The sequence below is a fragment of the Lotus japonicus genome, chromosome 3 (assembly GCF_012489685.1).
Source record: "Lotus japonicus ecotype B-129 chromosome 3, LjGifu_v1.2".
Classification (NCBI taxonomy): Eukaryota; Viridiplantae; Streptophyta; class Magnoliopsida; order Fabales; family Fabaceae; genus Lotus; species Lotus japonicus.
The window spans coordinates 73,177,759-73,205,200 of record NC_080043.1 but is presented as its reverse complement, the minus strand read 5'-3'; the positions used below and the strand labels follow the sequence as shown (position 1 = coordinate 73,205,200).

Sequence of the window (27,442 nt, the reverse complement as noted above, 5' to 3'; positions counted from 1 at the left end):
TGTGCTCTTGTCCATCATCACCATCAACCTCTCCCATTCTCATCCATCAAACACAAGTCCTTCCATCACCTCTCTCTTCATATCCAACGCCCAAAACTACCGAACCCAAGCTTTCCAACAAATTGTGCAACCCAAAACAGTCTCTTCCTTTACCCCTTATAACCAGAGTACATGATGAAACTCAATCCAACCTCAACTCTTTCTTTTTGGTTGATGCTCCTCCCTACAACCAAATATGAGACGGGTGAAGAGATTCGAGCATGTAGTAGGCGAGACCTAGCGACATTCGCCACAACCTCCTGGACCTCGCCACAACCACCACAAAGGGATCCCCAACGAGGACGTGCAAAATCCAATCCTCCTCGCCACTATCATAACCCAAAACAACCTCTTCTCATTCGCGTACCGCAACAATACCATTGATTCATATCTACATGAAAAATCACTCGCTCTCCGAAGATGATCCAAATATGGGTGCTTGTGATTGGGGTTTTGGATCAGCGACTATGATGATTGGCTAGAAGAGGTTTTGGGTTAGATGGTTTTTCTCTTTTATCGTCTCATTTCTTCTTGTGGTTTGATTAAATTGTGATGGCTGGGTTTGAGATGTTCATTGAATCTGAGTTTTGAGGTTGTTGAATCAATGGTGGTGGAGTTTTTCGGCATAACAATATGGGTGAGTAATCACTCTCTCTCTCCCTCTCTCTACGATTGTGTAGAAGGGAAAAGAAATGGTGGAGTAAGAGAAATTTTGTGGTGGTGTAGACGTGGCAGAGGAGGTTGAGGTAAAATTCATTGTGCTGAGTCATATCTTACTTGTGTAAGGTTACACAAAATAACATTCGTGTATGTTATGCGAACCCAAGAGAAAAAAAGTTAATTTTTGTGTCAAAATATTTTTTTAAATATAGCTTAAATATTTGTGGTGATAAGAAAAATAAGTTGTTGCGGTTTAGCACCGCCACTAAGTAGGACAAAATGGGAAAAAGAGACGCACAAACTATAGATGTTTATTCGCAAAGATAAAAAAAAGCGCATGAGGCCCACCATTGATACTATATCTTCTCTATCAACAACCAAGCATAGAGAATTTAACACCTCTCGCTTAACTCTCTCCCTCTCTCTCTCACACCCTTTTCCCTCTTTATTAATTTTCCTCTCCCAAACTCACTGCTAGAGAAGAGAGAACATGAAAAAAAAGGGTAGAGTAATCACCCTTATTTAATCAACTGAAGAGAGATTGGACGAAGAGAGATAAGAAACAGGGGCACAACTTTTTATTGGTCTCTTCAAAATGAAAAGAGAGATGAGAGACTTGTGATTTTTGTTATTCATCAGAGACTATATTTTAATATTTTATAATAGACTACTTATTTATATTTTAGGTAAAATGCTAATTTGTTCATACAAAAATTGCATCTACGCCATTCTTTATCAATTTTTTTTATCATATCAAATAATATGCAAAGTTTATTCTTTTTTCACCTCCTTCTCTCTATTCTTTTTTCTCTCTCTTGTAAACTAAGCAAAACATAAATCTTTACAATTCTTTGACTTCTAATGGAAAAGTTTATTTTCACAACCAAATCCACTAACACCTAAGTGAGATAATGGACGAAAGGAAAAAAATGAAAGATAAGATGTGTAATGTCATAGAAATAAGAGATTTATTTCTTTGCACCTTTTTTTGCTACATCGAAAGATTAAACAAAGACTAACTACAATTGAAAAGATCCCTCAACATCAAGTTTTGCACTTCTAGATTAGGGTCATCTAAGAAACAAACACCAATGGAAGCATGCACCCTGATGCGCTAGCCAGTCCGCCACCTTTGTTGCACTCCCTCAGAATCCAAGTAAGGTCCACAACCGACTATCTCTGAAGTATTACATAATTATTTAATCACATATCTCTATTTTGCTAGCTCATGATAATAATATCGGTTTTTAAAAAATTAATTAATATTTAAAGGATACCATTGAATGACAATGTACAATTTGTAAAAATATAAAATAATGAAAATGAGTGGAAATAAAATGAAGAAAATAAAATATGTTGTATCAAAAACTTTATCAAAATTCATACAACACTCAATAGTGAGCTAGCTTAGCAGCTTTGATATAACACTGTAACTAAAACCCTAACTTGGGGAAAAACAAAAAATCCCCTTTGGATTTTCTTCAGCCATGGCTCTCCTCCTCCGCCTGAGAACACGAACCACAACCCCCTCTTTAACAACCCCTTCTCCATTCCACCACCGCCTCATTTCCACCTCCAGCTCCGGCGGCGGCGACGACGACGACCCCAAATCCAAATCTCCATTCGCATCCTATTTCAGAGACGTCAGGGACAAACTCAAGCAACGCCCACCCCCCTCCCCCTCCAACCCACCCTCCTCCTCCAACTCCAAAATGGCTTCCATCAATGAGATCATGGATAACCTCTCCGAGTTCCGTCGCCGGACCTCCGCGGCGGCGGCGCCGCCGCCGCAGCAGCAGCAATTCTCGTTCCAGAATCTCTACAATAAAAACGTGCTGGGGAAATCCGGCCAGTCCTCCGATTCCCAGCCCGCGAAGCCCGGCGGCCAGCATTCCTTTGACGCGATTCGCGACCGCTTGCAGCAGCTTGGCAGGGACCAACCGTCGAAGGGGGGGTTCTTGGGCTCGCCGAGACCGCCGAAGACCTCATTCGTCGGCGGGACGGGTGAGTTGCCGGAATCGGTGTTCGGCCGCGAGATGAGAGCAAGGGGGAGTGGGGGTGACTTTTACGCCAGGCCATATTCGCAACGAGACTTAGGGGAGAAGTTGGTGGCGTTGAGGCCTGAGGTGAAAGGAAAAGAGTGGTTTTCTATCGGGGAGTTGAATGAGAGATTGATGAAGTTGAGGGAGATGGAGATGAATGATGATAAGAGCAATTTGAGCAGTGCCATGATGGGAGCCCTGAGTAAGATAGATAAAGATGAAAAGTCAAAGAAACCTTCACGTCAGTAACAAGTTCTATTTTTTCATTTTTTTATTGATATTCATGTAGCATGAAGTGGATGTAGCCTGGTCTTTCAATTTTATCTGAATCATTGACAATTTGATGTGAAGGAGAATCAGTTTGAGTCATTATCTGTCTATAGTGCAACTTTGGTCATTATGATGTAGTTTTGTTTGATAGAAAAAATGACTAGAGTTATGGATTGTCCAGTGCAGAGAATTGATATGTTGGGCCTGTTGGGTGGGACTCCAGACTATTTGTTGAAGCCTCCTAAAGAGCATCTTGTTGAAAAGGCAAGTATGGTTTACATTGATATATCTCGGTTGTGATTTTGATTTGTTCATGGTTTGTTTATGTTAACCTTCAACATCACATATCTACAACAAAAATCTACAATTTTCAAATCCTTCAGTTATTCATGATTCTTTGCTTTGTTTATACTGGTTAATTATTACATGCTGCTAACTGTAGTTGATGTCGTAGCCATGTACCAGCATTAGTATAATTGTTAGCCTATCTTTTTAGTGAGGTGATTCAAGCATTCATCAGCTTACTGACTAACCTCTAACTATTTGTTGATTGCTGTTGGTCTTTTTAGTACTTGAAAATTGTAGGTTGCCTGATATTTTTGAAAGAGCCTGGTGATTTCTGTTTTGTTTTGTTGCAAATGTCCATAGAGTAAACATCTTGCGTTTGGTTAATGGTGTTAAATTATTTGTTGCTCTAATATTGTAACTTTATGTTTATTCCAGTACTTCCATCCTGATAACTTGTCCTCTGCTGAAAAGTTGAAAATTGAGCTCACAAAGGTTAGAGATGAGTTTAAAATGTCGGAGTCAGATTGTGGTTCTGCTCGTGTCCAAGGTAAAGGAAACTAACTCATGGTTGATTTATGTGGTGTTTGGATTCGAAAGGAACATAATAGGTTTGCTTAACTTAGTTTCCTGTTTGATCTGAACCACTGGGTTACTTATTGCAATATATGTCTGGGTGGAAGTTGGGATGATAATTTCAACTCTGACTTGCCAATGTTGATTGGAATTTGTTAAGCAACTAATACTCTCCTACTAATGTTTTGCAGTTGCACAACTCACAACTAAGATTAAGCATCTATCATCAGTTCTGCACAAGAAGGTGAGTTTCTTCCATGTTTATATTTTTTCTTAAAATATAGTAGTGTTTGTGGATCGATGACTAGAATCCTTCTGAATAGAAGATTTGTATGATCAACTTTTTGATGTATAGACAATGTTACCATATAGTGTCTTCTTTGTTTGTTGCTACGATGGATGAGTTGTTACACGAGACAAGATAAGGTGAGGATTCAATCATTGCGAAGAAGGTTGGTGCAGCTCCCAATCCCATTGTGAAAAAATGGTAATCTCGTCTTAAGTGGTTTTGGCATGGATGGAGAAAACTTGTAAAGCATGAGTAAGAACTGTGGACCAAGATGGAGGATAGTCCTGTAGTTAGGAGTAAAGGGAGACCATGAAAAACTACAAGTCAATTAGTCAAACCATTGAGAGAGATTTATAGGGAAATGGTCTATCTGTGAACTTGGCATATGTAGAGAGCATCATGACATTGTTGGATTTATCTAGCTGACTATGACCCCAAAAAGTAAGAAAGAGCTTGGTTGTTATTGTTGTTGGTCATACGTAACGTGATAGTGTCCTAAGTGTGGAACTTGTACAAGCTCCTCAGTCCTCACAAGGTGATATCGTATGACTCTTGAAGGTGACATCCCAATTTTCTTTTACCGAGGTTCATAGAGTCTAATATTTATTTTAAAGAAGAATTTAAAATTTATTTGGACGAGTGCTTCTTTTAGGTAGGAGTGGATTTTGGAATTTTGTAACCAGCTAACTCTTAAGTGATTTTATACTTTTCTTAACTCTACTACAAGACAAACAGATTTATCAATTTCGGATAGCGGCATGCAGCGATTGACCCCAAAACTGCTATTAGAGGGATGACCGCTACACTGAAGACTGTAATATAAGTTAAACAAGGTATATGTGCTTGAAAACAAAATACATCAAGTTAAATACATATATTCATAGTGAATAATGTCATGGGTCAGAGAATGTGGAGGGCAAGAAAATAGTAAACAGAGATAAAAGAGAGGGATGAGAAGGTAGAACGATGAATTAGAAGAGCTAAGAAAAAAGAAGAAGGGTGAGGAACAGAACAGACTTGGAGGAAGAACACAAATCTTTCTTTTACCTGACAGATTTTCGTGGAAATTGAAAAAGGCTTTGGCATGTAACGAGTCAACAGAACAGAATGGGTAGAGCAGAGACACGCCAGGGTTGGCTGGAAACAATGGTGAAGAGCAGTGGTTGCTGGTAGTTTGTGTTGGAATGAAGGAGAAAGAGCAGTTTATGCCGTGTGAGTAAAGCTTCTGACCAGTTTTACACTGCGAGAGTAAAGCTTCTGACTAGTTTTTAAAGCCTTAAAATTGTTCTGATGATAAACAGGGTTGATATCATAAAAATAACCCAAAATAAGGTGGGGGGATTGAGGGGATTTTACCCTGTTTCTGCACAGCGACTGCAAAAATCTGCGAATTGCCACTATTTTAAGCACTACATCTGGGATGCTTAAGCACTCTGGGATGAAACTTTCAATAGCTGGTGTGAGCTGCAATATCATGCTACGCAAGGCTGCAAAAGCGGCACTATTGTGTGCTATTGTTAACACTGAAAATAATTTATAATCTGTATGGTAATATAATTATTTTCTGATATAAAACACATCCTTAACCATACTTGTATTTTCTATCATCCGGGTTAGAAGTTAGAACTTTGACTTGAGCTATTATTTTACAATTTTTTTTTATAAAAAAACATTTTGGCTTGATTTTGTTTGGTTCTGAAGCTTTATTTGGTGGTGTATTGACTGAAGTGTATTCTATTGATCTGTATATATGTTCAGTTCTGGGTTTTCAGATGATTTGATATAAGCTTCCAAAACATTTAATTTTGGTGTCGGAAGTTGTGATTTCCTGTACTTTCTGAGTGTATGACTTCTTTTACCTGTTAGATGATGTGATTTTGTAGCTCCATTTGATCCCCAGTGCAGAGCAAATATGTTTGGCTTCTGTTAATAAAATTTTGAATATGGCCATAGATAGAAGTTTGAATCGGTGACTCCATTCTATGTGCTATTTTACCTTTCTGCTGTTTATGTTAGTTGACCACCCTATCCTAGTGTACAGCAGGGAAAATCTACAGTACTCCTGTAGATTTTGAAACAGTGACACATGTCCCATGATTGGTTAGTTTTTTTTTTCTCAATTTTTTAAATAGAAAATAGAAAGATACTGAATGTTTATGAAAGAGGTAACACTGAGTCTTCTTCAGTACTCTGTACTACTGAAGATTTGCTCATAGAACATATATAACCCTTATGGCCTTATTACTAGTTCCTTGAGTTATTGCTTGTCAAAGAAGGCAAATCCTTGTGTAATATGAAGACCAAGTCTATATTCAATTTTTGCACTTGATCATTCAGATTTGTTCTATGTAGTGTGGTTGCATTATCTTTATATAGACTACGTATGGCTACACAAGTATGAATTACTCATTGCCAAGTGAATGTTGAAAATCTGGTGTGGATTACTATTTATTCCCTGATTCAACTCATTGTATGATGCTTTAGGATGTGCATTCTCGTAAAGGCCTGGTAGCAATGGTTCAGAAGAGAAAAAGTTTACTGAAATATCTCAGAAGAACCGACTGGGATTCCTATTGTTTTGTTATCTCTAAGCTAGGTTTACGTGATAATCCTGATTATAGTCACAAAATTCGGACTAAAGCTCAATCCAATGAGAAGGACCCTGGTCAGAAAAAGCGGTCTAAAGCTCGATCCAAAAAGAAGAAGACCGCCAAGGTGGCCAGTTGAGAGGGTCACTTATCTGGTATTTTTTTTGAACAAATTTGGAACTAAAAAAAATGACAAAGCTGGTTGTTGGAAGGTAGCATGGTAGTCCTGGTTTATCCAGTTCTACAAGCCATGTCAATCAGGATCTGACTTTTTTAAACCCAAATTGGTGTAGTGGCTGAATCACCCGTTCTCCAGGCATGGTTCTTACAATTAGTTTCAACATATCAATTCCTGAAGAAATGGGTTACTCTATTTTTCTTTATCTGTAAGAGGGTGAGATTAATATTCTGTAATCAGCCTATTTTATTATTTTTACCAGATTTGGGTTGAATTTATGACATGTTTAATTTCCCATACATTATTTATTTTGTAAGATTCTGGTTGTCTTGGCTGGAATAAATATATCTTGTATCACAGATGGAAAGAGATAGTTAAGTTAAGATACCATATTTTACAGAGGACCTAAAAACATATTTTACAAAGTCTCAATTTCATTAGCATAATTTTTTGTGGAATATTTTTCTTTTAGCAATTGGGTGAGAAATGTTGAAAAGTGGAAGGATTATAGTTTCACTGGCTACCTTTTTTTATTGGCCTTCTCTATCTATCTAAATTTGTCCAAACTTTTAAGTTGTAGGGATTGGAAAAAAACTGTCGGTTAGCACAACACAATTACTACAGCTAGCACTTGTTTGGAATCACTTGTGCCTATTTTAATTGATTAATTGCTTGTCCAAAAATAAAATAACAGCTAACAATTTACGATTGTAAGTCACAGTAAAAATATTTTCTTTTTGGTAGCCTACTATTACTTTACTTTCAAAAAAAACCTATTACTCCCTCCGTTCTTATTTAACTGTCTATTTTGAGTGGAGCACACATATTAAGGGTGTGATTAATTTTGTTGATTTTTAGAAAAAATAAAGATTATTTTTTTATTTTACCTTTTAAAGTATGTGTTATCTTTCCTCATTTATTGTATTGACAAGGACATTTGTTGTAAAAATATCATTTAATGCACTCTTGAAATGTTAAGTGGACAGTTAAATAGGAATAAAAAAATTTCTTCGAAGTGGACAGTTAAATAGGAACGGAGAGAGTATTACTTTACGATATAATTGCATATAATTGCGTAAATGATGATGGGCCCATCTATGTTTAATCATTTTGATATTATAGAAAAAGAATAAAGATAAGAAAAAGTTGTATGATGGGTACTGTGGAAATTGAGATTAGAAAACAAATATTAATATATAGAAGTTGAATCACAATATAACTAAGTTATAGACAAAAAGAAGTATAGAACTCATCTGCAGTCATCAAGAGATGGGCTAAATGAATTTGCGATAAGAATCTATGAATTTGCGTCATAATTTAATTTAAATTTAAGAATATTTAAAATGAAAAATGAAAAGTTGTGATGAGATATGTATGCAAAATTCAATACCGATGCATATAACTTATGTGTTACTACTATATATAAGTGTGCTATTTAATAATATTTTGTATAATGGTGATAAATTTGCATTTTTCAATATAGTATCCCACAAACTATAGCATGCTTGCTCATAAGATCATAAACCAACATAACATAAACAAAGAAAGAAATTAAAATATTCTCCTTAAACGGACTTCACATCAGAGCCTCTTGTTAATTTCCTTCATATATTAAGTCATCCACGTTTTCTTCACAACCCCTAGTTTTGGGGCCATGTAATCTTTGTGAGAGCTGCTGTGAGGAAGACCAATCAAGAGTAAGGGACCTAGCCGCACTAAACCTAGCTTTAGAAGCCAACCAAAAGGATGTGATGAGGGTGAAGTGTTGTGGGAAAAAAAGTTTAGAAGGTAATGGTGTAGAGTGGGAAAATGGACCTAGCCGCACTAAACCTAGCTTTAGAAGCCAACCAAAAGGATGTGATGAGGGTGAAGTGTTGTGGGAAAAAAAGTTTAGAAGGTAATGGTGTAGAGTGGGAAAATGGAAGTTGGTGGTGGATGAGGAAGGAATAGTATGACATGAAAAGAAAAAAAAAACCCTAGAAAGTAAAAACCGTCATTGAGAAGGGAAAAAAACTCAACTCTCCCTTGAGGAGGGGGTTGCTTCTCCCACTAGGGGAGCCGACCCAAGGCAAAAATCACTCAAGCAAGGGCTTTAGGCTCTAATTTTTTTTAAGGCCCCAAATTTTTTTTTGTAACTAAGTCAAAGAGGCCATAAAAAACCAAGTATTAATAGTATAGTATATTAATCAGAATTATGATTCTGATATTGATGGATTAGACTTATTTTTAGAATTGAAAATTTTAAGAGAAATCATACAAGTTGAAAATGATACTCCAGTTGACATACTTAATTATATTATTAGACTTGATTCTTTTCCAAATGATTTTATTGTTTATGTAATAATGTTAACAATTCATGTAACCGTTGCTTCGGCAGAAAGTTGTTTTTCAAAATTAAAATCTTATCTCAGATCAATCATATCTCAACAAAGATTAAATGAATTAGTTTTATTATCAATTGAAAAAGACATGTTAAATCAAATTGATAATGATAATTTAATAAATAATTTTGCATCTCAAAAAATCTCGAAAAATAAATTATACAGAAATAAATTTTTAGGTAAAATGCCCCACTTTAAAATTTACTTTAAATCTCATTTAGTGTTGGGTTGACCCTTAGGAAAGGAACGAAGCACCGCAATAAAAAGGAAATTGTTATATTTTACTATACTGCTATATAACCACGTGTCTATGTTAGACATTTATATTCGAGTTGAAACATGTAAAACATGTAAACTCAAATAAGTTCTTCTGAATGGGGTTTAATTTTGTTTTCCATTCATCAAACATGACATTTTGTTTAAAAGAAACATGTATCAAGCAAATGTGTGACGTCTTTATTTTAAATGGACAATACAATACATGCCTTGAATTTTCTAGAATATCAATTATCCATACTCTGACGCAGGACAAACAAATTCAGACAATTTTCTAGTACTTCTCTTCCTACTTTGTTCTGCTCTGTGAGGTGAAGAAACGGTGAAATGGCTTCGGTGGCTAAGAAGGTGTGCGTTACTGGTGCTGGAGGATTCGTAGCCTCTTGGCTCGTTAAGCTTCTCCTTTCCAAAGGATACACTGTTCATGGAACTGTCAGACAACCCGGTACTACTTTTTGATTTTCATTCCCTTTCACATCATCCATTTTTCTCAGTGACATTTTATCAAACAGTGTATCTGTGACCAGGAAGTCCCAAATATGAACACTTGCTGAAACTGGAGAAAGCTTCTGAGAACCTCACTCTCTTCAAGGCAGATCTCTTGAATTATGAATCTGTTCACTCCGCAATTCTTGGATGCACTGCTGTTTTCCATGTTGCTAGCCCTGTACCCTCAACTACATCATCCAATCCTGAGGCAAGCAACATGCAATTTTTTATTTTATTTCTTAAATTAACTTCTATTTTTTTAAAATAAATTATGGAATGTTTTCTTCTCTGAAAAATTAATTTCATAGATTTACTGAGATCTTGTAATTAAGGTGTGTAATTGGCCCCATTTAAAAGAATTTATTTGAGTTTAGTTTCATAAGCGCTTATAGAAGTGTTGGTGAAGGTTTATACCCCGATTGGGAGAACTTATTTGAACTTATCTGATAGCATAAGCGCTTGTGCTAGTGTTTGAGAGAGCTTATGCAAACAACTTATAGTCTACCATAAGCTGTTTTGTGCTTATGTGGCTTTCAATTTAGTTTAATAAATTTTTTAAAATAGCTTATGAATAAGCGCTTATGGCCTCTTATGACCATAAGCGCTTAATTAAGCTGTTTTCCCAAACGGGGTAACTATGAGTTGTTTTTAGCTTATTTTAGTACTTTAGACTAGCTTATGCAGGGCCAGTCCCGACATTTTGGAGGCCTTGGACAAATAATAAAAATGGACCCCTAATAATTTTAACGTTCGAAATTTCATCAGAACCACTAGACCAGCTCAAGTCATTAATAACATCTTGAACATTAATTATTATAACTAAATTTTATTTTAGGAGAAAGTTTAATGGGAATATTTTTTTTTGGGCCCCTTCTTTTTTGAGGCCCTGGGCTGTGGGCCTGCTTGCAAAGGCCCAAGGTCGGCCCTGAGCTTATGAAAGCGCTAATTTCCATAAGCGCTTAATTAAACTGATTACCCAAACGCATCCTGAATATTAATAGACATTTGTTTATGCAGGTAGAAGTGATTGAGCCAGCAGTGAAGGGAACTGCTAATGTACTTGAAGCTTCTCTTCAAGCTAAAGTGGAACGAGTTGTCTTTGTATCATCTGAAGCTGCTGTCTGCATGAGCCCTAATTTACCCAAAGATAAAGTGATTGATGAGTCCTATTGGTCTGATAAAGATTACTGCAAGAAAACTCAGGTGTGTGACATTTTGTTACATTAGTCGTGCTTATGTCAAGTCAAGTTTTTCTTCAACCATGTTGTGTCATGTAACTAACTCACATTTCAATTTCACGTATGATCAGAACTGGTATTGTTATTCCAAGACAGAGGCAGAGGAGCAGGCCCTCGACTTTGCAAAAAGAACTGGGCTTAGTGTTGTAAGCATTTGTCCTACCGTAGTATTGGGGCCAATTTTACAGTCCACTGTTAATGCAAGCACCTTGATTCTCCTCAAACTTTTAAAAGGTGCCCACTCATGCCCTATTGTCAATTTCTAACCTTCATTGCACAAGTGGTGTTTGATTTTTGGTGTACAAGACAGATTCAAAAGTTGGAAATTTATTTGGTAATGGTATCCTGTCTACTCATCATGATTATGCCCTCCATGGGGATTTTGCTCTGCATCACTTGTTTCCCTGCTCCAAATACTTTTAAATGATGCCATATGTTTTGATTTATAGTCAAGTTTTAACATAGTTCTCAAACAAAAAAATGTTTTTCATGTTTTTGGGCTTGTCTTTCTTGATTGTTTGAAGCTGAAGGTTCTGACTCGATGGAGAACAGGCTCAGTTGGATAGTAGATGTTGGAGATCTAGTTGATGCAGTACTTTTGGCTTATGAGAAGCTTGAGGCAGAAGGGAGATACATATGCACTTCACACCCTATCAAGAAACGGGATTTGGTGGAGAAATTAAAGAGCATATATCCCTATTACAAGTACCCTACAAAGTAAGCTTCATTTCCCCATGATCTATAAAACTTTAAATTGAGGGAAAATTCTGAAGAAGTACTCATAAACCAAGCCCCAACCTAAATGTCTTGTTTGAGAGTTGCTTAAATGCTCCAACTTGTTGTATTTGGCCAAAGTTCTTTAAGAATATTGTTTGACAGTTACTTGTTTACTGGTAGATCCAATTCTTGTCACTAGTATCAATAAATGTATGAGATATGCAAAACATGTGAAAGATATAAGTGGTTTGTTTTTAATTGAAAATGAAAAAAGTCTCTAACTAATAAGGAGTGTATATAAAGAAGCTTACTTATTAAGCAAGTTCTTGAGAGATATAAATCCCAGTATTAGGAAATTGTTTGAGTGATGAAAAATGAGAGAGAGAAAACTGCAATCAATGTTGTGGAGTGTTTGCAACTTCATTCATAATAGTTTCATTGACGAAGGGCTTATTAGTAGTGGGTGAGGGTTCGCAGCTTGACGATTGCTAATAGTGAAGATTCACTCATCTCTGTTTCAAACAAATAGATGTATTTATGATAAGATCTAATCAATGTGTGTGTATGTTTCATAGTTGCATTCTTATATTTATTTCATTGTTGGCAGGTTTACTGAAGTGGATAGTTACAGAAGGTTGACCTCAGAGAAACTGCAGAGGTTGGGTTGGAAGTCCAGGCCATTGGAGGAAACACTCATTGATTCGGTTGAGAGCTATAGAGAGGCTGGACTCCTGCAATCAGAATAAATTTGGTTTGTTATATATCATTCTCCCTATTGGGAGGCTGTGCTCCTGGAATCAATAAATGTGACTTGTTGTTTAAGCATCTCCCTATTGTAAGGGATCCTTCAGTTGCTACATCTGCTTGTTCTGGATAATGAGTATGATTGTATTGTATGACCACGAAGTGCTTTTAAATTTGGGAACTAAAAAGAGGGAAGGCAAGCATTCTTAACTATTAGCATACTTATTTATAATATTTACTAGTGTTTTTTACTCGCGCGTTGCTCGGGAAATATGTCGTTGCTCGGGAAATATGTCTATTGTATTTGATACATTAATTAATACTTTGATTATTAAAATATATTAAACAACGAATGAAATAGAAAAGTCAGAATTGATGAGTAAAGTGGAGATAAAGACTTCTCTTCTAAGCCCGATTGAGACCAAGAGGAACTTGTTTCACATTCTTTGTAAATATGAAGACGATAACACAAATCATAGATATAAGGAATTATCAACATATTAATCTTAAAAAAAAATTAATGTGATAGTAGCACAAATCAGGATTGTGTAAGATATATCATAAAGTATAACATTATTGTGTTTATTCCAACTAAGTAGGGATGACAATGGGTAGGTAATATAGTACCATCTCCATACCCGCGTTTTTAAAAATTACATGTACTCGTCTCCATACTCACGTGAGTAGCAACTCGAAGCTCCCCCACCTTTAGTCAATTCAATGTCATTACAGGAAGCTATCAATCTTTACCAAAATCTAAATCTATGGATGACAATGAGTCTCAAAATCATAGGGTACCCGCAAAAAAATACCCACTATGGGTATGAGGTTGAGTATAGATAATTACCCGCAAAAAATAGTGGGTATGGGTGCGGGTATGGGCACTATAGTACTCAACCGGCCCATATCCGCACACATATTTTATTATTATTATTATTATAATTATAATTATTATTTGGGAATATATTAAAAAATTAACTTAAGCTATAGCTTTCAAACTCACTATTTTTAAAAAAAAGTTTGGGATATATTAATTAATACTCTAAAAATAAATAATAAATAAATTAAGATAAAATCAAGAAATAAACCACATAAATCCTAATCAAATCTAAAATTTAAAAATGTATGTTTTTTACTCTAAAAATAAATCAAAAATAAATTAAGATAAAATCAAGAAATATACAATATAAATCCTAATCAAATCTAAAATTTTAAAATGTATTTTTTTTATGAGAATTAATCTGAGAATGACATGTGTTATTTTTTTTTCCAATTAGTGAATATTCTGCACCCTAGAAGATTTTCTTTTTCTCAATCCTTTTGCTTTTGATTAAGAAGAGAAAAGCAGGAATCCTTGAAGCATATGACATCTTACAATTAGTTGAAGAACAAAATCAATTCATGAAGAAAATTGAAACAGAAACCCAAAATGAAGTCTTGAAGAATAAAATACCCTCCTTCACCAATTTGAAAGGACTGTGGTGAAAGAATTGTATTTAGTGTATTTGTGAATCTTGGGGTGGAACCCTTGTGAAACAAAAAATCAAAGGCACATTTCAGTCAAGAGAAACAAAAAATGGTGTATTGCCCCATATGTGCGCACCCCAACAAATTATCTATATATGTGAGAAAAAAACAAAATAATTCTCCCACCCAAAATAATTGTGGTTACTTCACCAATAAACTTATACTAACAATCAATTTAAATTGAACTTAAGGAAATATATAGAGCAAAGTAAGATAAGTCACCCAATTGGCATACTAAAACATGAGTATATGCAAAACTTATGAGTTCGAGGAAAACATGAACCAACCTTAAGAATGGGCTAAACATACTCATGAAGATTAAATGTGAGCTCTTCATATGCTTTCATCAATTTGACAGACATGTGCATCATTAAAAAAAAAATAGTAAGTTGTGCATCATTCACATACAGTGCAAATAGTATGCTTATACACACAGCTCAAACATGAAGAATAAAAACGGACAAAATTTGAGAAATGAATATAAATTCAGGCTATCCTAAGTTTCGTAAATTTCTATAAATTATATCAAAATCTGGTTTAGAATGGTTTCACACGCATGAATTTCTACAAACTATACTAAAATCTGGTTTAAAAAAATACAAAAGCGGAAGAAGAACAATAGAAAAAATATTACATCAGAATCAAAATATTACGTATTCAACGAAGATTCGTCAAAGGGTCTATCCAAAAATTTGTAAACTTTTGGATCAAAACACACAAAATATGTGAAATTTAAGAATCCAGGATTGAATTACGAACAAAGGATAAACTGAAATGGTACAAACCATCAATCACAACATGATAAACTCTTCTTCACGTAACATCATCTTACGGCATACCTCTGTCCTGATCGCGACATGTGGCAGAGGTAGAAATAGCAGCTATCAAATCTCTGTGTGTCCATGGTAGCTTTGTGGACCTTCAGCACCAAATCAACTCCCTTTGCTTAGAATTAGCATTAAATAAATAATAAGATAAATTAAGATAAAATCAAGAAATAAACAACCTAAATCCTAATCAAATCTAAACTTTAAAAATGTACTAAATAAAGATAGATAAAAACTACCAAAATCTAGCAAATCACAATAAAAAACTTATAAAATCCTGAATTAAATAAAAATATGAAAATTCAATAAAGATACCATAAAAATTCATTTATACTCTTAAAGTAACTCAAAAATAAAATAAAATACTTTTCCGATGTATTAAAAAAAATTCATGAAATTAAAATTAAAAATAAACAATAAATAAGGATAGATAAAAACTATCAAAATCTAGCAAATCACAATAAAAACTCATAAAATCCTGCATTAATTAAAAATTCGAAAATTCAATAAATTAAAAATTAATTATTATACTCTATAAATAAATGTAAAATAAAATAAAATATTTCCTGGAAGTAAAATTAAATAAATAATAAGATAAAATTAAGAAATAAACAACCTAAATCTTAATCACATCTAAAATTTAAAAAGGTACTAAATAAAGATAGATAAAAACTACCAAGTCTAGCAAATCACAATAAAAACTCATAAAATCCTAAATTAATTAAAAATCCGAAAAATTAAGAAAAATTAATTAATATACTCTAAAAGTAAATCTAAAATAAAATAAAGTATTTCCTGGATTTAAAATAAAATAAATAATAAGATAAATTAAAATAAAATTAAGAAATAAACAACCTAAATCCCAATCAAATCTAATATTAAAAAAGGTATTAAATAAAGATACATAAAAAATAAGAAAATCTAGCAAATCACAATAAAAACTCATAAAATCCCGAATTAATAAAAAATTCGAAAATTCAATAAAAATTAATCAATATATTCTAAAAATAAATTTAAAATAAATTAAAAGACCAAATCTTATCTTTTAAAATAATATCAATAAATTATTTTAGAATATATAAAATTAAAACATATATCAATTGAAAATTATATCTTCTAAAATAATATCAATTAATTAGGTTAGAATATATAAAATTAAAACATATATCAATTGAAAATTATATCATCTAACAAATTGACACGTGGAATAATTTTTATGAGAATTAATCTGGTGCTGACACGTCACTAAGAATTAATCTGGTGCTGACACGTCACTATGAAAGTTCTTCTTTTCTAATATATATTGATGATATTGATATTGATGATATTGATATTGATATTGATATTGATGATATATTGAAGGTTAACGTGTTATTTCATACAAAAGAAATCTTATCACTTTCATTTCTCTATTCTACAATACAAAATGAGAGAAGAGACACTTCATTTTTTCTCTTCTCGTTTTTCTATTTTTCTATTATACACACAACCTATAAAATCTCTTCTTTTTCCTCACCAATTTCTCTTCACTCATCTTTTCTGTTCTCACTCTCTCTAAAACCAAAGAAAGCATAATGGTTTTGCCTCACTTAATAAATTCAATATCTATACACTCATTAGAAAAAAAAGACACACATATGCACTAGCATAAACACACCGCTTGCAACTTTCTTTTTCTGTCAAGAATGCTATCAGCACACATAGGATTCTTGATACTGGCAGGTCCAACACTAGCAAACAAGACAGGATCCATATCAATTTGAATTTCCCCTGCTTCTGATCAGTAATAAACACCAACACCAGAAGGTGTGATTATTGTTCTCAATGATGGGCTTGAACTCTTCACCCCAACAACAAAATCATCATCCACCAAATCACAATTTTTCAAATTCAACTCTTTCATTGCTCTGCAGTTTTCCACTACTTCCCTCACCCCTTTGGCTGTCACACACCAGCAATTCTGAATGTCCAGAAGTAATAGTCCAGGAAACCTCCTTGAGATCATTGAAAGTGCTTCATCCTCAATGCTTGACCCTGACAAGTTCAGAATCTCCAATTGTGAAACTACAAAGTCTATCTCTAACTCTTTAATTCCTGTATAGGCCAGGTTTAAATGCCTCATGTCACAGCATTTCTTCAAAACCTCCACAATACACCCTCCAGAGACACCCTCACAAGCATTTAAGTCAAGAAGCTGCAAATTGGGGCAAATTGAAGCAAATTTTATCAAACTTGCATCTCTCAGTAAAACATTATCACCCAGATAAACTTTTCTCACTTGTACATTGACAACAAAATCCAGCATGGAATGGGAATCTTCTTCCCCTTCTACCCCCAGATATGTTCTCTCCATGTTGATCTCACTGATCAAAGGACAGTTTCTTGTGAGTGTGAAAAAAGTAGAATTTGTCAGCTGGCAGCAACCACTAAGGTTAATAGAGGTTAAACTATGAAGAAACACAGACAATTTACTGATACATTGGTCTGTTAGAAAATCAGCTTTACTAAGATCCAAGTACTGAACAGATTGACATTTGGATAACAAACAATTGATTCCTTCAAATGTGCAGTTGCAACAGTCTTGGAGGATGAGCTTATTCAGCAGATTACCACCTCCACTTCCCTCAGCAATTGAAACTTGAAACTCATCCGAGATAAAAGAGTTTGACAAATCAACAGCAGTTAATCTTTTCAAACTCTTGAATGAATCAATCAAATCAAGGTTGATAGGTAAAGGTGTCAAACCAGGTCCATGAATTATTTTCTTTTCAATATTGAAAGAGATTGAACTCAAACTTGGTCTGAGGCGAATTGCAGAAGCAATGCCAACTTGGGTTATCTTGAAACATGTGAAGAATGAGATTTGCTCCATTGAAGTACAGTTTTGGCACAGAGAGAAAAGAGATTTATCAGTGATTAAGTGATTACCAGAGAGGTTAATCTTGCGAAGATTCTCAAGCAATGAAGCAAGCCTTAGTATCCCAAAATCAGATGCTTGAGAATCCAATGGAAAGCTTATGTCAAGCTCTTCAAGAAATGGGAAACAATAAGCTATGACCACAAGGTGGCCATCTTGCAGAGAACCAATGTTGGAGCAGGTCAAAACCTTAAAATTTTTCATCTTTGAACCAAGCTCTCTCAACCCATCAATGGGAATTGTTCTCTGATTGGAAAGATTGAGCGAATCAAGGTCCAATCCAGATTGAGAAATTTGATGGAGTAAGACCTTGAGGTCACCATTGAAGTTGCTGAGGTCTATGGTTTTGAGCCTTGAGAATCTTGAGAATAGATTAGGAAGGAGGAGGATGGTTTTGTCATAGATTTTGAGAGAGGATTGAAGGTGGTTTGTGATGGAAAGGAATTGCTTGCAGACAAGAGATAGAGACTCCAAATCATGAGTGTGGCTGAGGAATCTGAAGACTAATTCCCAGCATTCTTCAGGGAAATCTTTCACTGACATCTTGGTATTTGATCTAACAAGAATAGTAAGAAAAAAGACTAATGGCAGAACAAGTTTGGAACTTGGAGCCAAAGTTCAATTGATGGCTAATGATTTATCAACACAGAAAAGTGACAAATCAACCCAATGCAATGGATATTTAACAAGTTCAGGGTGTGTCAAAAAGAGAGGATCTTGGACTATGGTCAGATTAGCTACCGGGAGGATCAACATGACAAAATGAAACTCCTGAATGAGGCTTGTATTTGACTGGGACCCTTTCAAATGATGAAACTCTAGAAAGTCTTTTGCTTGTTAGGTTGGCTTCTGGTATGGTGATCTGTAACCTTCACTTTTCATGCTTTTACTTTTCATTTAACTTTTTTTAATTGCTGTGGGGTGCCAAGAAGTACCCCAGTCCAAAAGTGCTCAAATTTTGATGTGTGTTACATGGAACTCAAACGCATCTCCCAAATACTTATAAAGTTACCATCTTATAGGGGTATACTGCATGAATCCAATGTGAAGAGCTCATGCATTGCCCTTTCTTTTAAGGGTTTTTATTCATTCAAATCCAATTTTTCTTTTATCTTATTTCTACTCAACTTCTCTTCATTCTCTCTCTATTTTTTTTTTATCATAGCACACATCATATCTTTCATTTTTAGGTCTTCTAGTCATATTTCCACATGTGTGTGGAACTTTTTCACTTCTTTTTTAGTTCTGTCTCACAGACATGATCAGATGCCTCTTTACATTCAAACGCACTTTTTCTTCTGCCTTATTTTCATCAAATATTTTTCATTTCATCTATCTCTTATTTTCATGACATGAGAATCATATTTCTAACTTCTCTCATCTATTTTTATTTCACTCTTAGATGAAGGTGAAATTAAGCGTCTATAAATTGCATTGACATGATGATGACGTTTCTGACATGGATTTCGTATGAATGTGCAATGCACAACTTCTACATGAATATTCAATTCATCCAGGGTTCAGAAGTTTGAATTCCAAAATCAGTCATGCACTCACGATTTACATATGGTGGCTTAAAATTGAAAATTTGTCATTAGAATTAAAAAGATATATATAAAAAACACAGCCAGTGGCATTTTATTCATGTGGATCATTTTTAATACTATTTGTTATAAGAAATAATGCCGATTTGAATAATTTTTGTGTAAAAAATATTAATTGTGTATCTATCTATGGTGTGGGGTGCAACCTCTGATGAACAAGCACATCTTTCTTGACGTGCGACAAAATGTATGACATGTAACAGCTTGGCTTGAATATTCAACAAACATCGAACCGGAAATAATACAATTCATGTGAAAATTGTTGGAAAATAATCTGTTGGGGAAGATGCTGCAACTCTTGGATTGATGAAGATCTTGATGACGGAAGCACTTGAAGATTCAAAGCGTGCATAAGCACTAACCTTTAGATTCAATTCGCCCCCACCAATTAATATGTATTGGATGCAAATGAGAAAACCGGCGAATTCCCTCCAGGATACTTTGAATTCCTTGATGTGGTTTGCACTAACACACCAAGCGTATCTTTGATAATAGTTTACAGAAGTATGATTCCCACACTTCACTCATGCATTAGTGAAGTGAAGGATGATTTACAATATAGTAAATGGAGGAGAAATTGACCAAAAGGAAGTCCAATTTCGTGCATCAGAATTGTCAGTTTTTCTACCCAAGTATCTCTTTATATAGAGATATAAACATCCTTTGGTGAAGAGAAACATCACTTGGAGAAACAACTGCCAAAAACCGTTATATAGTATTAATGTTCAAAATAATTCCCAATAGTCACATTGGTTCAATTGGCAAACACGCCCCCTCACATGGGACGCGCCTCGTGGGTTCGAATCCAGCCTTTAGCGTTTTTGCTAAAATATTGCATTATTTCCGTTAATTCACGAAAAAAGGAGAAACCAGGATTCGAATCATCAACATGCATGTAGATACCACATTGCACATCCACCAGATCACTTTGTTTATTGTGATACTATTTCGAACATCAATATTTATAACCATTAAATATAATACATATTTCCAAGTTTATATATTTTGGAAATATTTCTCACAATCCCCCATCATTTACAAAATATATCTAAATCCATATTTCTGGAAATATCATGGCTTCAGATAATGGTATCTTACGATTTGAACCATTACTTAGTAAGAAATGGGTTCCACTTATCCCGAATAGAAATTGGTAGACAAGCTTTGAACCAACTATTCAATGGAACAAGTGTGCATAACTTACACATGAAATCTCGGTATTATCAAAAGAATTTAAATTTGACACATTCAATAAGGCCTTGTGTCACATATCATTTTCATGAGAATTTAAGAGTCAAGCCCTTTAACTCTATGAAGCGGCCACACTTCATTCTCATATAGGTAGACTATATCAGAAATGCACCCATAATTATGCATTCCAACAAATATATGTTATATGTCCATTAAGAAGAAACCTTCACCCTACCACTTTATTCTTATGGTCCAAGTACTTCTACTCTTTGGGATGTATCGATAATTAAGTACTTGCAATCACTCTTATAGTGTACTTTCATCATTGAACTCAAGACTTAATTTTACTTAAGTGTGAGTTGAGTTTCCACTATTGGTGATCAATTCGATATGGACTTGAGACTCATCCCCAATGATGTCTTCAACACCATGTCCTTTGTCAGACCTTTCGTCAAAGGATCTGCAAGATTCTTCTCAGTTCTTATGAACACTATGGAGATTACTCCATTTGAAATTAAATCCTTCACATGACTATGTCTTAAACCAATATGTCTGGATTTTCCATTATATACTTGGCTGTATGCTTTTGATAGTGTGCACTGACTATCACAATGTATGGATACTTGTCTCATTAGTTTTGGCCAAATAAGTATCTCATACAATAAATTTCTTAGTCATACAGTCTCTTTACTACATGCAGCAAGAACAATAAACTATGCAGTCATGGTGGAGTCGGCAATGGAAGTTTGTTTCTTTTAACCCCAAGAAACTGCACATCCACCAAGGTTGAAGATTCATCCCCTAGTGGAAGCATGATCTTCTACATAAGTTACCCAACTAGCATCTGTATATCCTTCCAAAACTGAAGGATAACCATTATAGGTCAAACTAAAATTAATTGTCTCTCTCAAGTATTTCAATACTCTATTAACAGCATGTCAATGGTCTTTACTTGGATTACATGTATACCGACTTAACCTACCGACAACATATGCTATATCAGGTCTAGTATAGGTCATGACATGCATTAAACATCCGATTGCCTTTGAATATTCAAGTTGTGCTACATGACATCCCTTATGTGGTTGTAAATTAGTATTTGATCAAAACGGGTAGAAACTTATTTGCAATCAAAATAATCAAATTTCTTAAGCGCCTTCTCAATATAGTGAGATTGAGATAAACCAATACTCTCACCATCTCTTATGATTTTAATTCCTAAAATCACATCTGCTTCACCTAGATCTTTCATATCAAAACTATTCGATAAGAAAGATTTAGTCTTTTCTACCTCATTTAGATCAGTGCCAAAGATTAACATATCATCCACATATAAACAAATCATAACACCTTTTTCATTGTGAAATTTACTATAAACATATTTGTCAGATTCATTTATTTTATATCCATTAGCAAACACAACTTGATCAAACTTTTGGTGTCATTGTTTGAGTGCCTGTTTTAACCCATATAACAACTTAGTCAATTTACACACTTTATGTTCTTGACCTTTGACAACAAACCCTTCAGGTTGTTTCATATACACATCTTCATCCAACTCTCCTTTTAGGAAAGTTGTCTTAATATCCGTTTGATGGATTATAAACTTATAAATAGAAGATAGAGCCAACAACACTCTAATTGATGCAATTCTTGCAACAGGTGCATAGGTATCAAAATAGTCAATACCTTCATTTTGTGTAAATCACTTAGCAACAAGTCCAATCTTAAATTTATCAATGATACCAACAACTATCATTTTCCTTTTGAAGATCCATTTACAACCTATTAGTTTGGATCTTGGTGGAAGATTACTCATCCCCCATTATGATATGTTAGTTTAACACGGAGTACATTACATTAAATGCCATCTGTTTCAGTGGTTTTATTGTTCCACTATTTGCTACAGGTCCCTTGTTCGAATCCAATCCACACCTTAATAAAAAAATTTAAGTTTTTAACTTTCAAATTCAAAACAAAAGAAAAGGTGCCTGGAACGGAACCACTGCCGCTGAAACACAGTTTCTCATGTTGTTTTGTTTATCAATGAAATTCTTTTAACCTTTATTCACGACTTTTTCAATTTCTGGTGAAACTTGCAGTATTATCAAATGTCAACGTTGAATCACAATTCATGGCCAACGTTCAATACAACGTGCATCATGGAAATTATTAAATGCATTCATAATATATATAGTTTTCACAATACGAGCATATGAAACATTCACACAATAATACATTCAATGAGTGCAAACCATCATGCTTTAATTCTCATTCAAATCCAGTAATTACATATATTAATGTTAATCACATAATCATATATCATGCAGCGAAATCATTACTTAAACTCAAAGAGTTTCAAAAACATAATCATAGATTTATATTATCATTTCCATGAAACAAAAATCAATTCTACTTAATTCTCCAACTTTCAAAAAGATATCATTCATGGATCAAATCACCATTAAAGAAAAACTACAAATTCTCTAACTCATGCTTTGATGATCTTGTAGTGTTCAAAACATACACCACTTTCAGGATTGTAAGAAGGAATTGCATCTTCTTCTGCCATCGGTTGAACTTTCCTCCATCAAACTTGTCCAATTTCACAAAATTAGACGTCATGTCTTTGAGTGATGCAGCCATTGATTACGAATAATTGAACCTAAAGATTGTTGGAAAATAATCTGTTGGGAAAGATGCTGCAACTCTTGGATTGATGAAGATCTTGATGACGGAAGCACTTGAAGATTCAAAGCGTGCATAAGCACTAACCTTTAGGTTCAATTCACCCCCACCAATTAATATGTATTGGATGCAAATGAGAAAACCGGCGAATTCCCTCCAGGATACTTTGAATTCCTTGATGTGGTTTGCACTAACACACCAAGCGTATCTTTGATAATAGTTTACAGAAGTATGATTCCCACACTTCACTCATGCATTAGTGAAGTGAAGGATGATTTAGAATATAGTAAATGGATGAGAAATTGACCAAAAGGAAGTCCAATTTCGTGCATCAGAATTGTCAGTTTTTCTGCCCAAGTATCTCTTTATATAGAGATATAAACATCCTTTGGTGAAGAGAAACATCACTTGGAGAAACAACTGCCAAAAACCGTTATATAGTATTAATGTTCAAAATAATTCCCAATAGTCACATTGGTTCAATTGGCAAACACGCCCCCTCACATGGGACGCGCCTCGTGGGTTCAAATCCAGCCTTTAGCGTTTTTGCTCATCAACATGCATGTAGATACCACATTGCACATCCACTAGATCACTTTGTTTATTGTGATACTATTTCGAACATCAATATTTATAACCATTAAATCACTTTGTTTATTGTGATACTATTTCGAACATCAATATTTATAACCATTAAATATAATACATATTTCCAAGTTTATATATTTTGGAAATATTTCTCACAGAAATAACACAATTCATGTTTGGAAATTTCATATATGAGCCATATCTCTTAATTTTACTAAGTTTCAAATTGTTTTAACCACCAAAACTCCCTCTTATAACATTACTTTATAAAATGAATCATGAAACTATGCCCAATACTGCACAGAAGAATAAAATTCAAGGAGTGGCTAAGAAAATTAAAGACGTAAAGTTTCAACAGGGCATAGGAGCTAAATATGGTGAATGGGCACATACTCAAGGTGCAACTTGCAGTTGGCCACAGTTTCATCCAGCAGCAGAATCTAGACCCTAAAGGTTGTGGCCTGTGGGTGTTTTTCTTTGCACAGTACAGTTTGCAGCTGCATATATCACCCAACTGCTCAAAGTAAAATGCACATTATTTACAACTAAACAGCAATTATCCTGCACAAACTGATAAAGCAAATACAAGTACAAAGCTATTTTTGGATATTTTATGTTAACACATAATGAAAAATGATTGTTATTTTTCTTATTAATTGAAATAAATATCTGTTCAAATAGACTCAATTGAAACTAAGCTGTTTTGTAAATCACCGAAACAAAAACATTCTTAAATTTTAGACTTCACAGCACTTCCACCTCAAGTACCTCTGTTAACATAATACTTGATTGAAAACCAGGCGGAGCCACTATCTTTCTCAATGTTGGCCTTGAAAATACCATCCAATCAACAACATCACCAGCCACTTGTTTACAGTTACTTAAAAATTTATCTCTCTCAGTTGTTTGCAGTTTTCTACTACTTGCCGCACTCCCTTGTCTGTGACATTACCACAAAGTTCCAGGTCCAGGTACTTAAGCCCAGAGAAACTCTTTGAGACCACTGAGAGTGTTTCATCATCAATTCCTGAATACGCCAAGCTCAACACCTCAACATTGGGAACTTCAAAGTTCATCCCATGCAGCTTCATTGGTGAACAGTGGGATAAGTTCAAATGCCTAATCTTACAGCTTCTCTTTAAAACTTCAACAACACCACCTTCAGATATACTACTGCAATATCTCAAGTCAAACACCTGCAAATTGGGGCAAACCAAACTCAACATTTTGATGGTTTCATCTCCCAGAAATAGATTCCAACCCAAATGGAGAGATTTCACACAATGATTCATGAAAGAATTGGAATACTGGAACTTCTCTTCCCCAATCCCTGTTACCTTCATTTTAATCTCACTGAGCAAAGAACAGTTCCTGATAAGTGCAAGAAGTGCTGACTCTGTGAGCATCATACATGAACTAATGTCTATAGATATCAAACTACCCAGAAACACAGACAACTCTGCCACAAGCTGATCATTCAGAAACTTAGCCCTTTGAAGACTCAAGTGCTGGACAAACTTACACCTTGACAACAAGCAAGAGATTCCAGCATAGTTGTAATTGCGGCAATCATCGAGGACAAGTTTCCTCAAAGGAAGACCTTCCTTTGCAACAGAACAGAGCAACTCATCCGAGATACACGAATCCCTAATTTCAAGACAAGTCAAGCTCTTCAAACTCACCAACGAATCAATGAAGCTTGCAGTGACAAAGCGCCTCTCAAAATCCCCTCTTTTGCTCCCTCTCCCTAAGCCGTCAACGGAGAAAGACCTCAATCCAGGTCTCTGGCGGATCGCGGAAGCAATGCCATGTTGTGTTATGGAAGGGCAACTAAAGATGACCAATTCTTCAAGAAACTCACAGTTCTTGCACACACTGATAAGCTCTTCGTCGTTGATGTTGAGGGATTCGCCTGAGAGATTAACCTTGCGGAGGAGCTTGGGAAGCGCCAGGGGCAGACGCTCTACCCTGAGCCTGTTTCCAAGAAACTTTTTAGAGAAGGTAAGGTCGAGTTCTTGGAGGAAAGGGAAGCAATCGGTGATGAGGTGGAGGTCGGCGGTTGCAATAGAACCCTCGGAGCAGGTGAGAGAGGTAAAGGTTTTCGTGTTTTCAGCCAAAGCTCGCAACCCATCTGCCGGAAAAGTGTGATCGTGAAAGAGGCTGAGGGATGTGAGGCTGCGCAAGGGGGAACGCGAGATTAGGAGGAGAAGCGCGTCGAGATCACCGCGGAAGCGCTTGAGGTCGAGGGAGGTGAGGTTGGGGAACCTGTGGAGGAGGCGAGGGAGGAATGTGTCTGGGTAGTCGTCGTGAATGGCGAAGGAGGAGCGGAGGCGGTTGGTGATGGAGAGGAATTGCTTGGAAACGAGGGACAGAGACTCCATGCAATGGTGGTCCTGGTTGTTGTTGAGTAATCTGAAGACACATTCCCAACACTCATCTGGTAAATATATAGCTGCAGACATTGTTTTCCTCGAAGCGAAACTCACAACTAGGATTCACAGAACTCCAAGCTTGTTCTGCATTGCGGCTGAGTGTTATATATACAAGAACAAGAGTATGCTAATGTTACGTTTAAAAAAAAGAGTATGCTAATGTTATCTCTTAGGAAAAATTATCCGCTTAATCCTCAAAACTAAACCCTAATTTAATTTAATTAGTTTTATTTTTGTTAATTAAAATAAAAATTCTGATGTGTTATTTATTATTTAAAAAAAAAAAATCATGTCAGCTCACTTAACCTAGTCAGCGTGACACTTCATCACTTGCCGGAGCTCCAGGCCCCGGCGTGGACCTGCTCCAAACGTTTTGCATTGATGATTGATGATGACGTTTTTCACAAATTTTTCAGAAGAGAGACTTAGATCAGACAACGAGACAAAGATATGGACTAATTTGAGGATTTAGCCAAAATTAGCGCTAGGTTTCAAAATTCAAATGTAAGCTAATAGGGGAGCCCTATCAAACTGGATTTCAAATTTTAAGTAAGTGCTTGCTTGAATTTTGTCTTGTAAAATAGTGTTTTGCTTTTCAATCTCATTTTAATTCCATCTATTAAAGGGCCTTTAGGTTCTTAGCGGACAAAAAAGTCCAATCATATCATACTTAAGGGTGTGCTAAAGATGGGAGAAGAAGAAGAGGAAGGAAATGTTGTGGAAGAGATTGCATGTGGAATGGTGTTTGCTTGTTGGTCCTGGTTCTGGTAGTGGCAGCGCACGACAATAAGGAGGGTTTGGGTTGAGTTCTATCATACTCATTCTTATACTCGCGTTTTAAAAAATTACCCATATCTGTCTTTATGCCTACATGGGTAGTAACTTGAGTGCCTGTC

General features: G+C 35.1%; 4 protein-coding genes across 5 annotated transcripts; 2 read left to right on the top strand and 2 right to left on the bottom strand.

Moving 5' to 3' along the window:
* Positions 1-2,112: 2,112 nt before the first annotated feature.
* Positions 2,113-7,284, top strand: LOC130745761 (uncharacterized). Its single transcript, XM_057598133.1, has 5 exons — positions 2,113-2,982; positions 3,193-3,275; positions 3,735-3,846; positions 4,064-4,116; positions 6,646-7,284. The coding sequence occupies exons 1-5, from the start codon at positions 2,187-2,189 to the stop codon at positions 6,886-6,888; spliced, it is 1,287 nt and encodes a 428-aa protein (XP_057454116.1). The 5' UTR covers positions 2,113-2,186; the 3' UTR covers positions 6,889-7,284.
* Positions 7,285-9,765: 2,481 nt separating this feature from the next.
* Positions 9,766-13,023, top strand: LOC130745762 (cinnamoyl-CoA reductase 2-like). 2 transcript variants are annotated; one of them, XM_057598135.1, is made up of 6 exons: positions 9,766-10,029; positions 10,112-10,281; positions 11,091-11,276; positions 11,383-11,545; positions 11,842-12,028; positions 12,636-13,023. In XM_057598135.1, exons 1-6 carry the CDS (start codon positions 9,912-9,914, stop codon positions 12,772-12,774), a joined length of 963 nt encoding a protein of 320 aa, XP_057454118.1. In that variant the 5' UTR covers positions 9,766-9,911; the 3' UTR covers positions 12,775-13,023. The 2 variants fall into 2 exon arrangements, with proteins under 2 accessions (XP_057454118.1, XP_057454117.1); XM_057598134.1 differs by having other exon boundaries at positions 11,836-12,028.
* A 3,419-nt stretch (positions 13,024-16,442) lies between these two features.
* LOC130745760 (uncharacterized) lies at positions 16,443-18,858 on the bottom strand. Its single transcript, XM_057598132.1, has one exon. It carries the CDS (start codon positions 18,584-18,586, stop codon positions 16,907-16,909), a length of 1,680 nt encoding a protein of 559 aa, XP_057454115.1. The 5' UTR covers positions 18,587-18,858; the 3' UTR covers positions 16,443-16,906.
* Positions 18,859-24,995: 6,137 nt separating this feature from the next.
* On the bottom strand, positions 24,996-26,576 carry LOC130744687 (F-box/LRR-repeat protein 4-like). The gene has a single exon (XM_057596852.1). It carries the CDS (start codon positions 26,574-26,576, stop codon positions 24,996-24,998), a length of 1,581 nt encoding a protein of 526 aa, XP_057452835.1.
* Between the last annotated feature and the right edge of the window lie 866 nt (positions 26,577-27,442).

Coding starts and splice junctions, on each gene's coding strand:
- LOC130745761 (XM_057598133.1), top strand. CDS start 2,187: ATGGCTCTCCTCCTCCGCCTGAGAACACGAACCACAACCCCCTCTTTA. Junction 2,983..3,192: donor AAAGTCAAAGAAACCTTCAC/GTCAGTAACAAG, acceptor TGGATTGTCCAG/TGCAGAGAATTGATATGTTG. Junction 3,847..4,063: donor TGGTTCTGCTCGTGTCCAAG/GTAAAGGAAACT, acceptor AATGTTTTGCAG/TTGCACAACTCACAACTAAG.
- LOC130744687 (XM_057596852.1), bottom strand. CDS start 26,576: ATGTCTGCAGCTATATATTTACCAGATGAGTGTTGGGAATGTGTCTTC.
- LOC130745760 (XM_057598132.1), bottom strand. CDS start 18,586: ATGTCAGTGAAAGATTTCCCTGAAGAATGCTGGGAATTAGTCTTCAGA.
- LOC130745762 (XM_057598134.1), top strand. CDS start 9,912: ATGGCTTCGGTGGCTAAGAAGGTGTGCGTTACTGGTGCTGGAGGATTC. Junction 11,277..11,382: donor ATTACTGCAAGAAAACTCAG/GTGTGTGACATT, acceptor ACGTATGATCAG/AACTGGTATTGTTATTCCAA. Junction 12,029..12,635: donor TATTACAAGTACCCTACAAA/GTAAGCTTCATT, acceptor CATTGTTGGCAG/GTTTACTGAAGTGGATAGTT.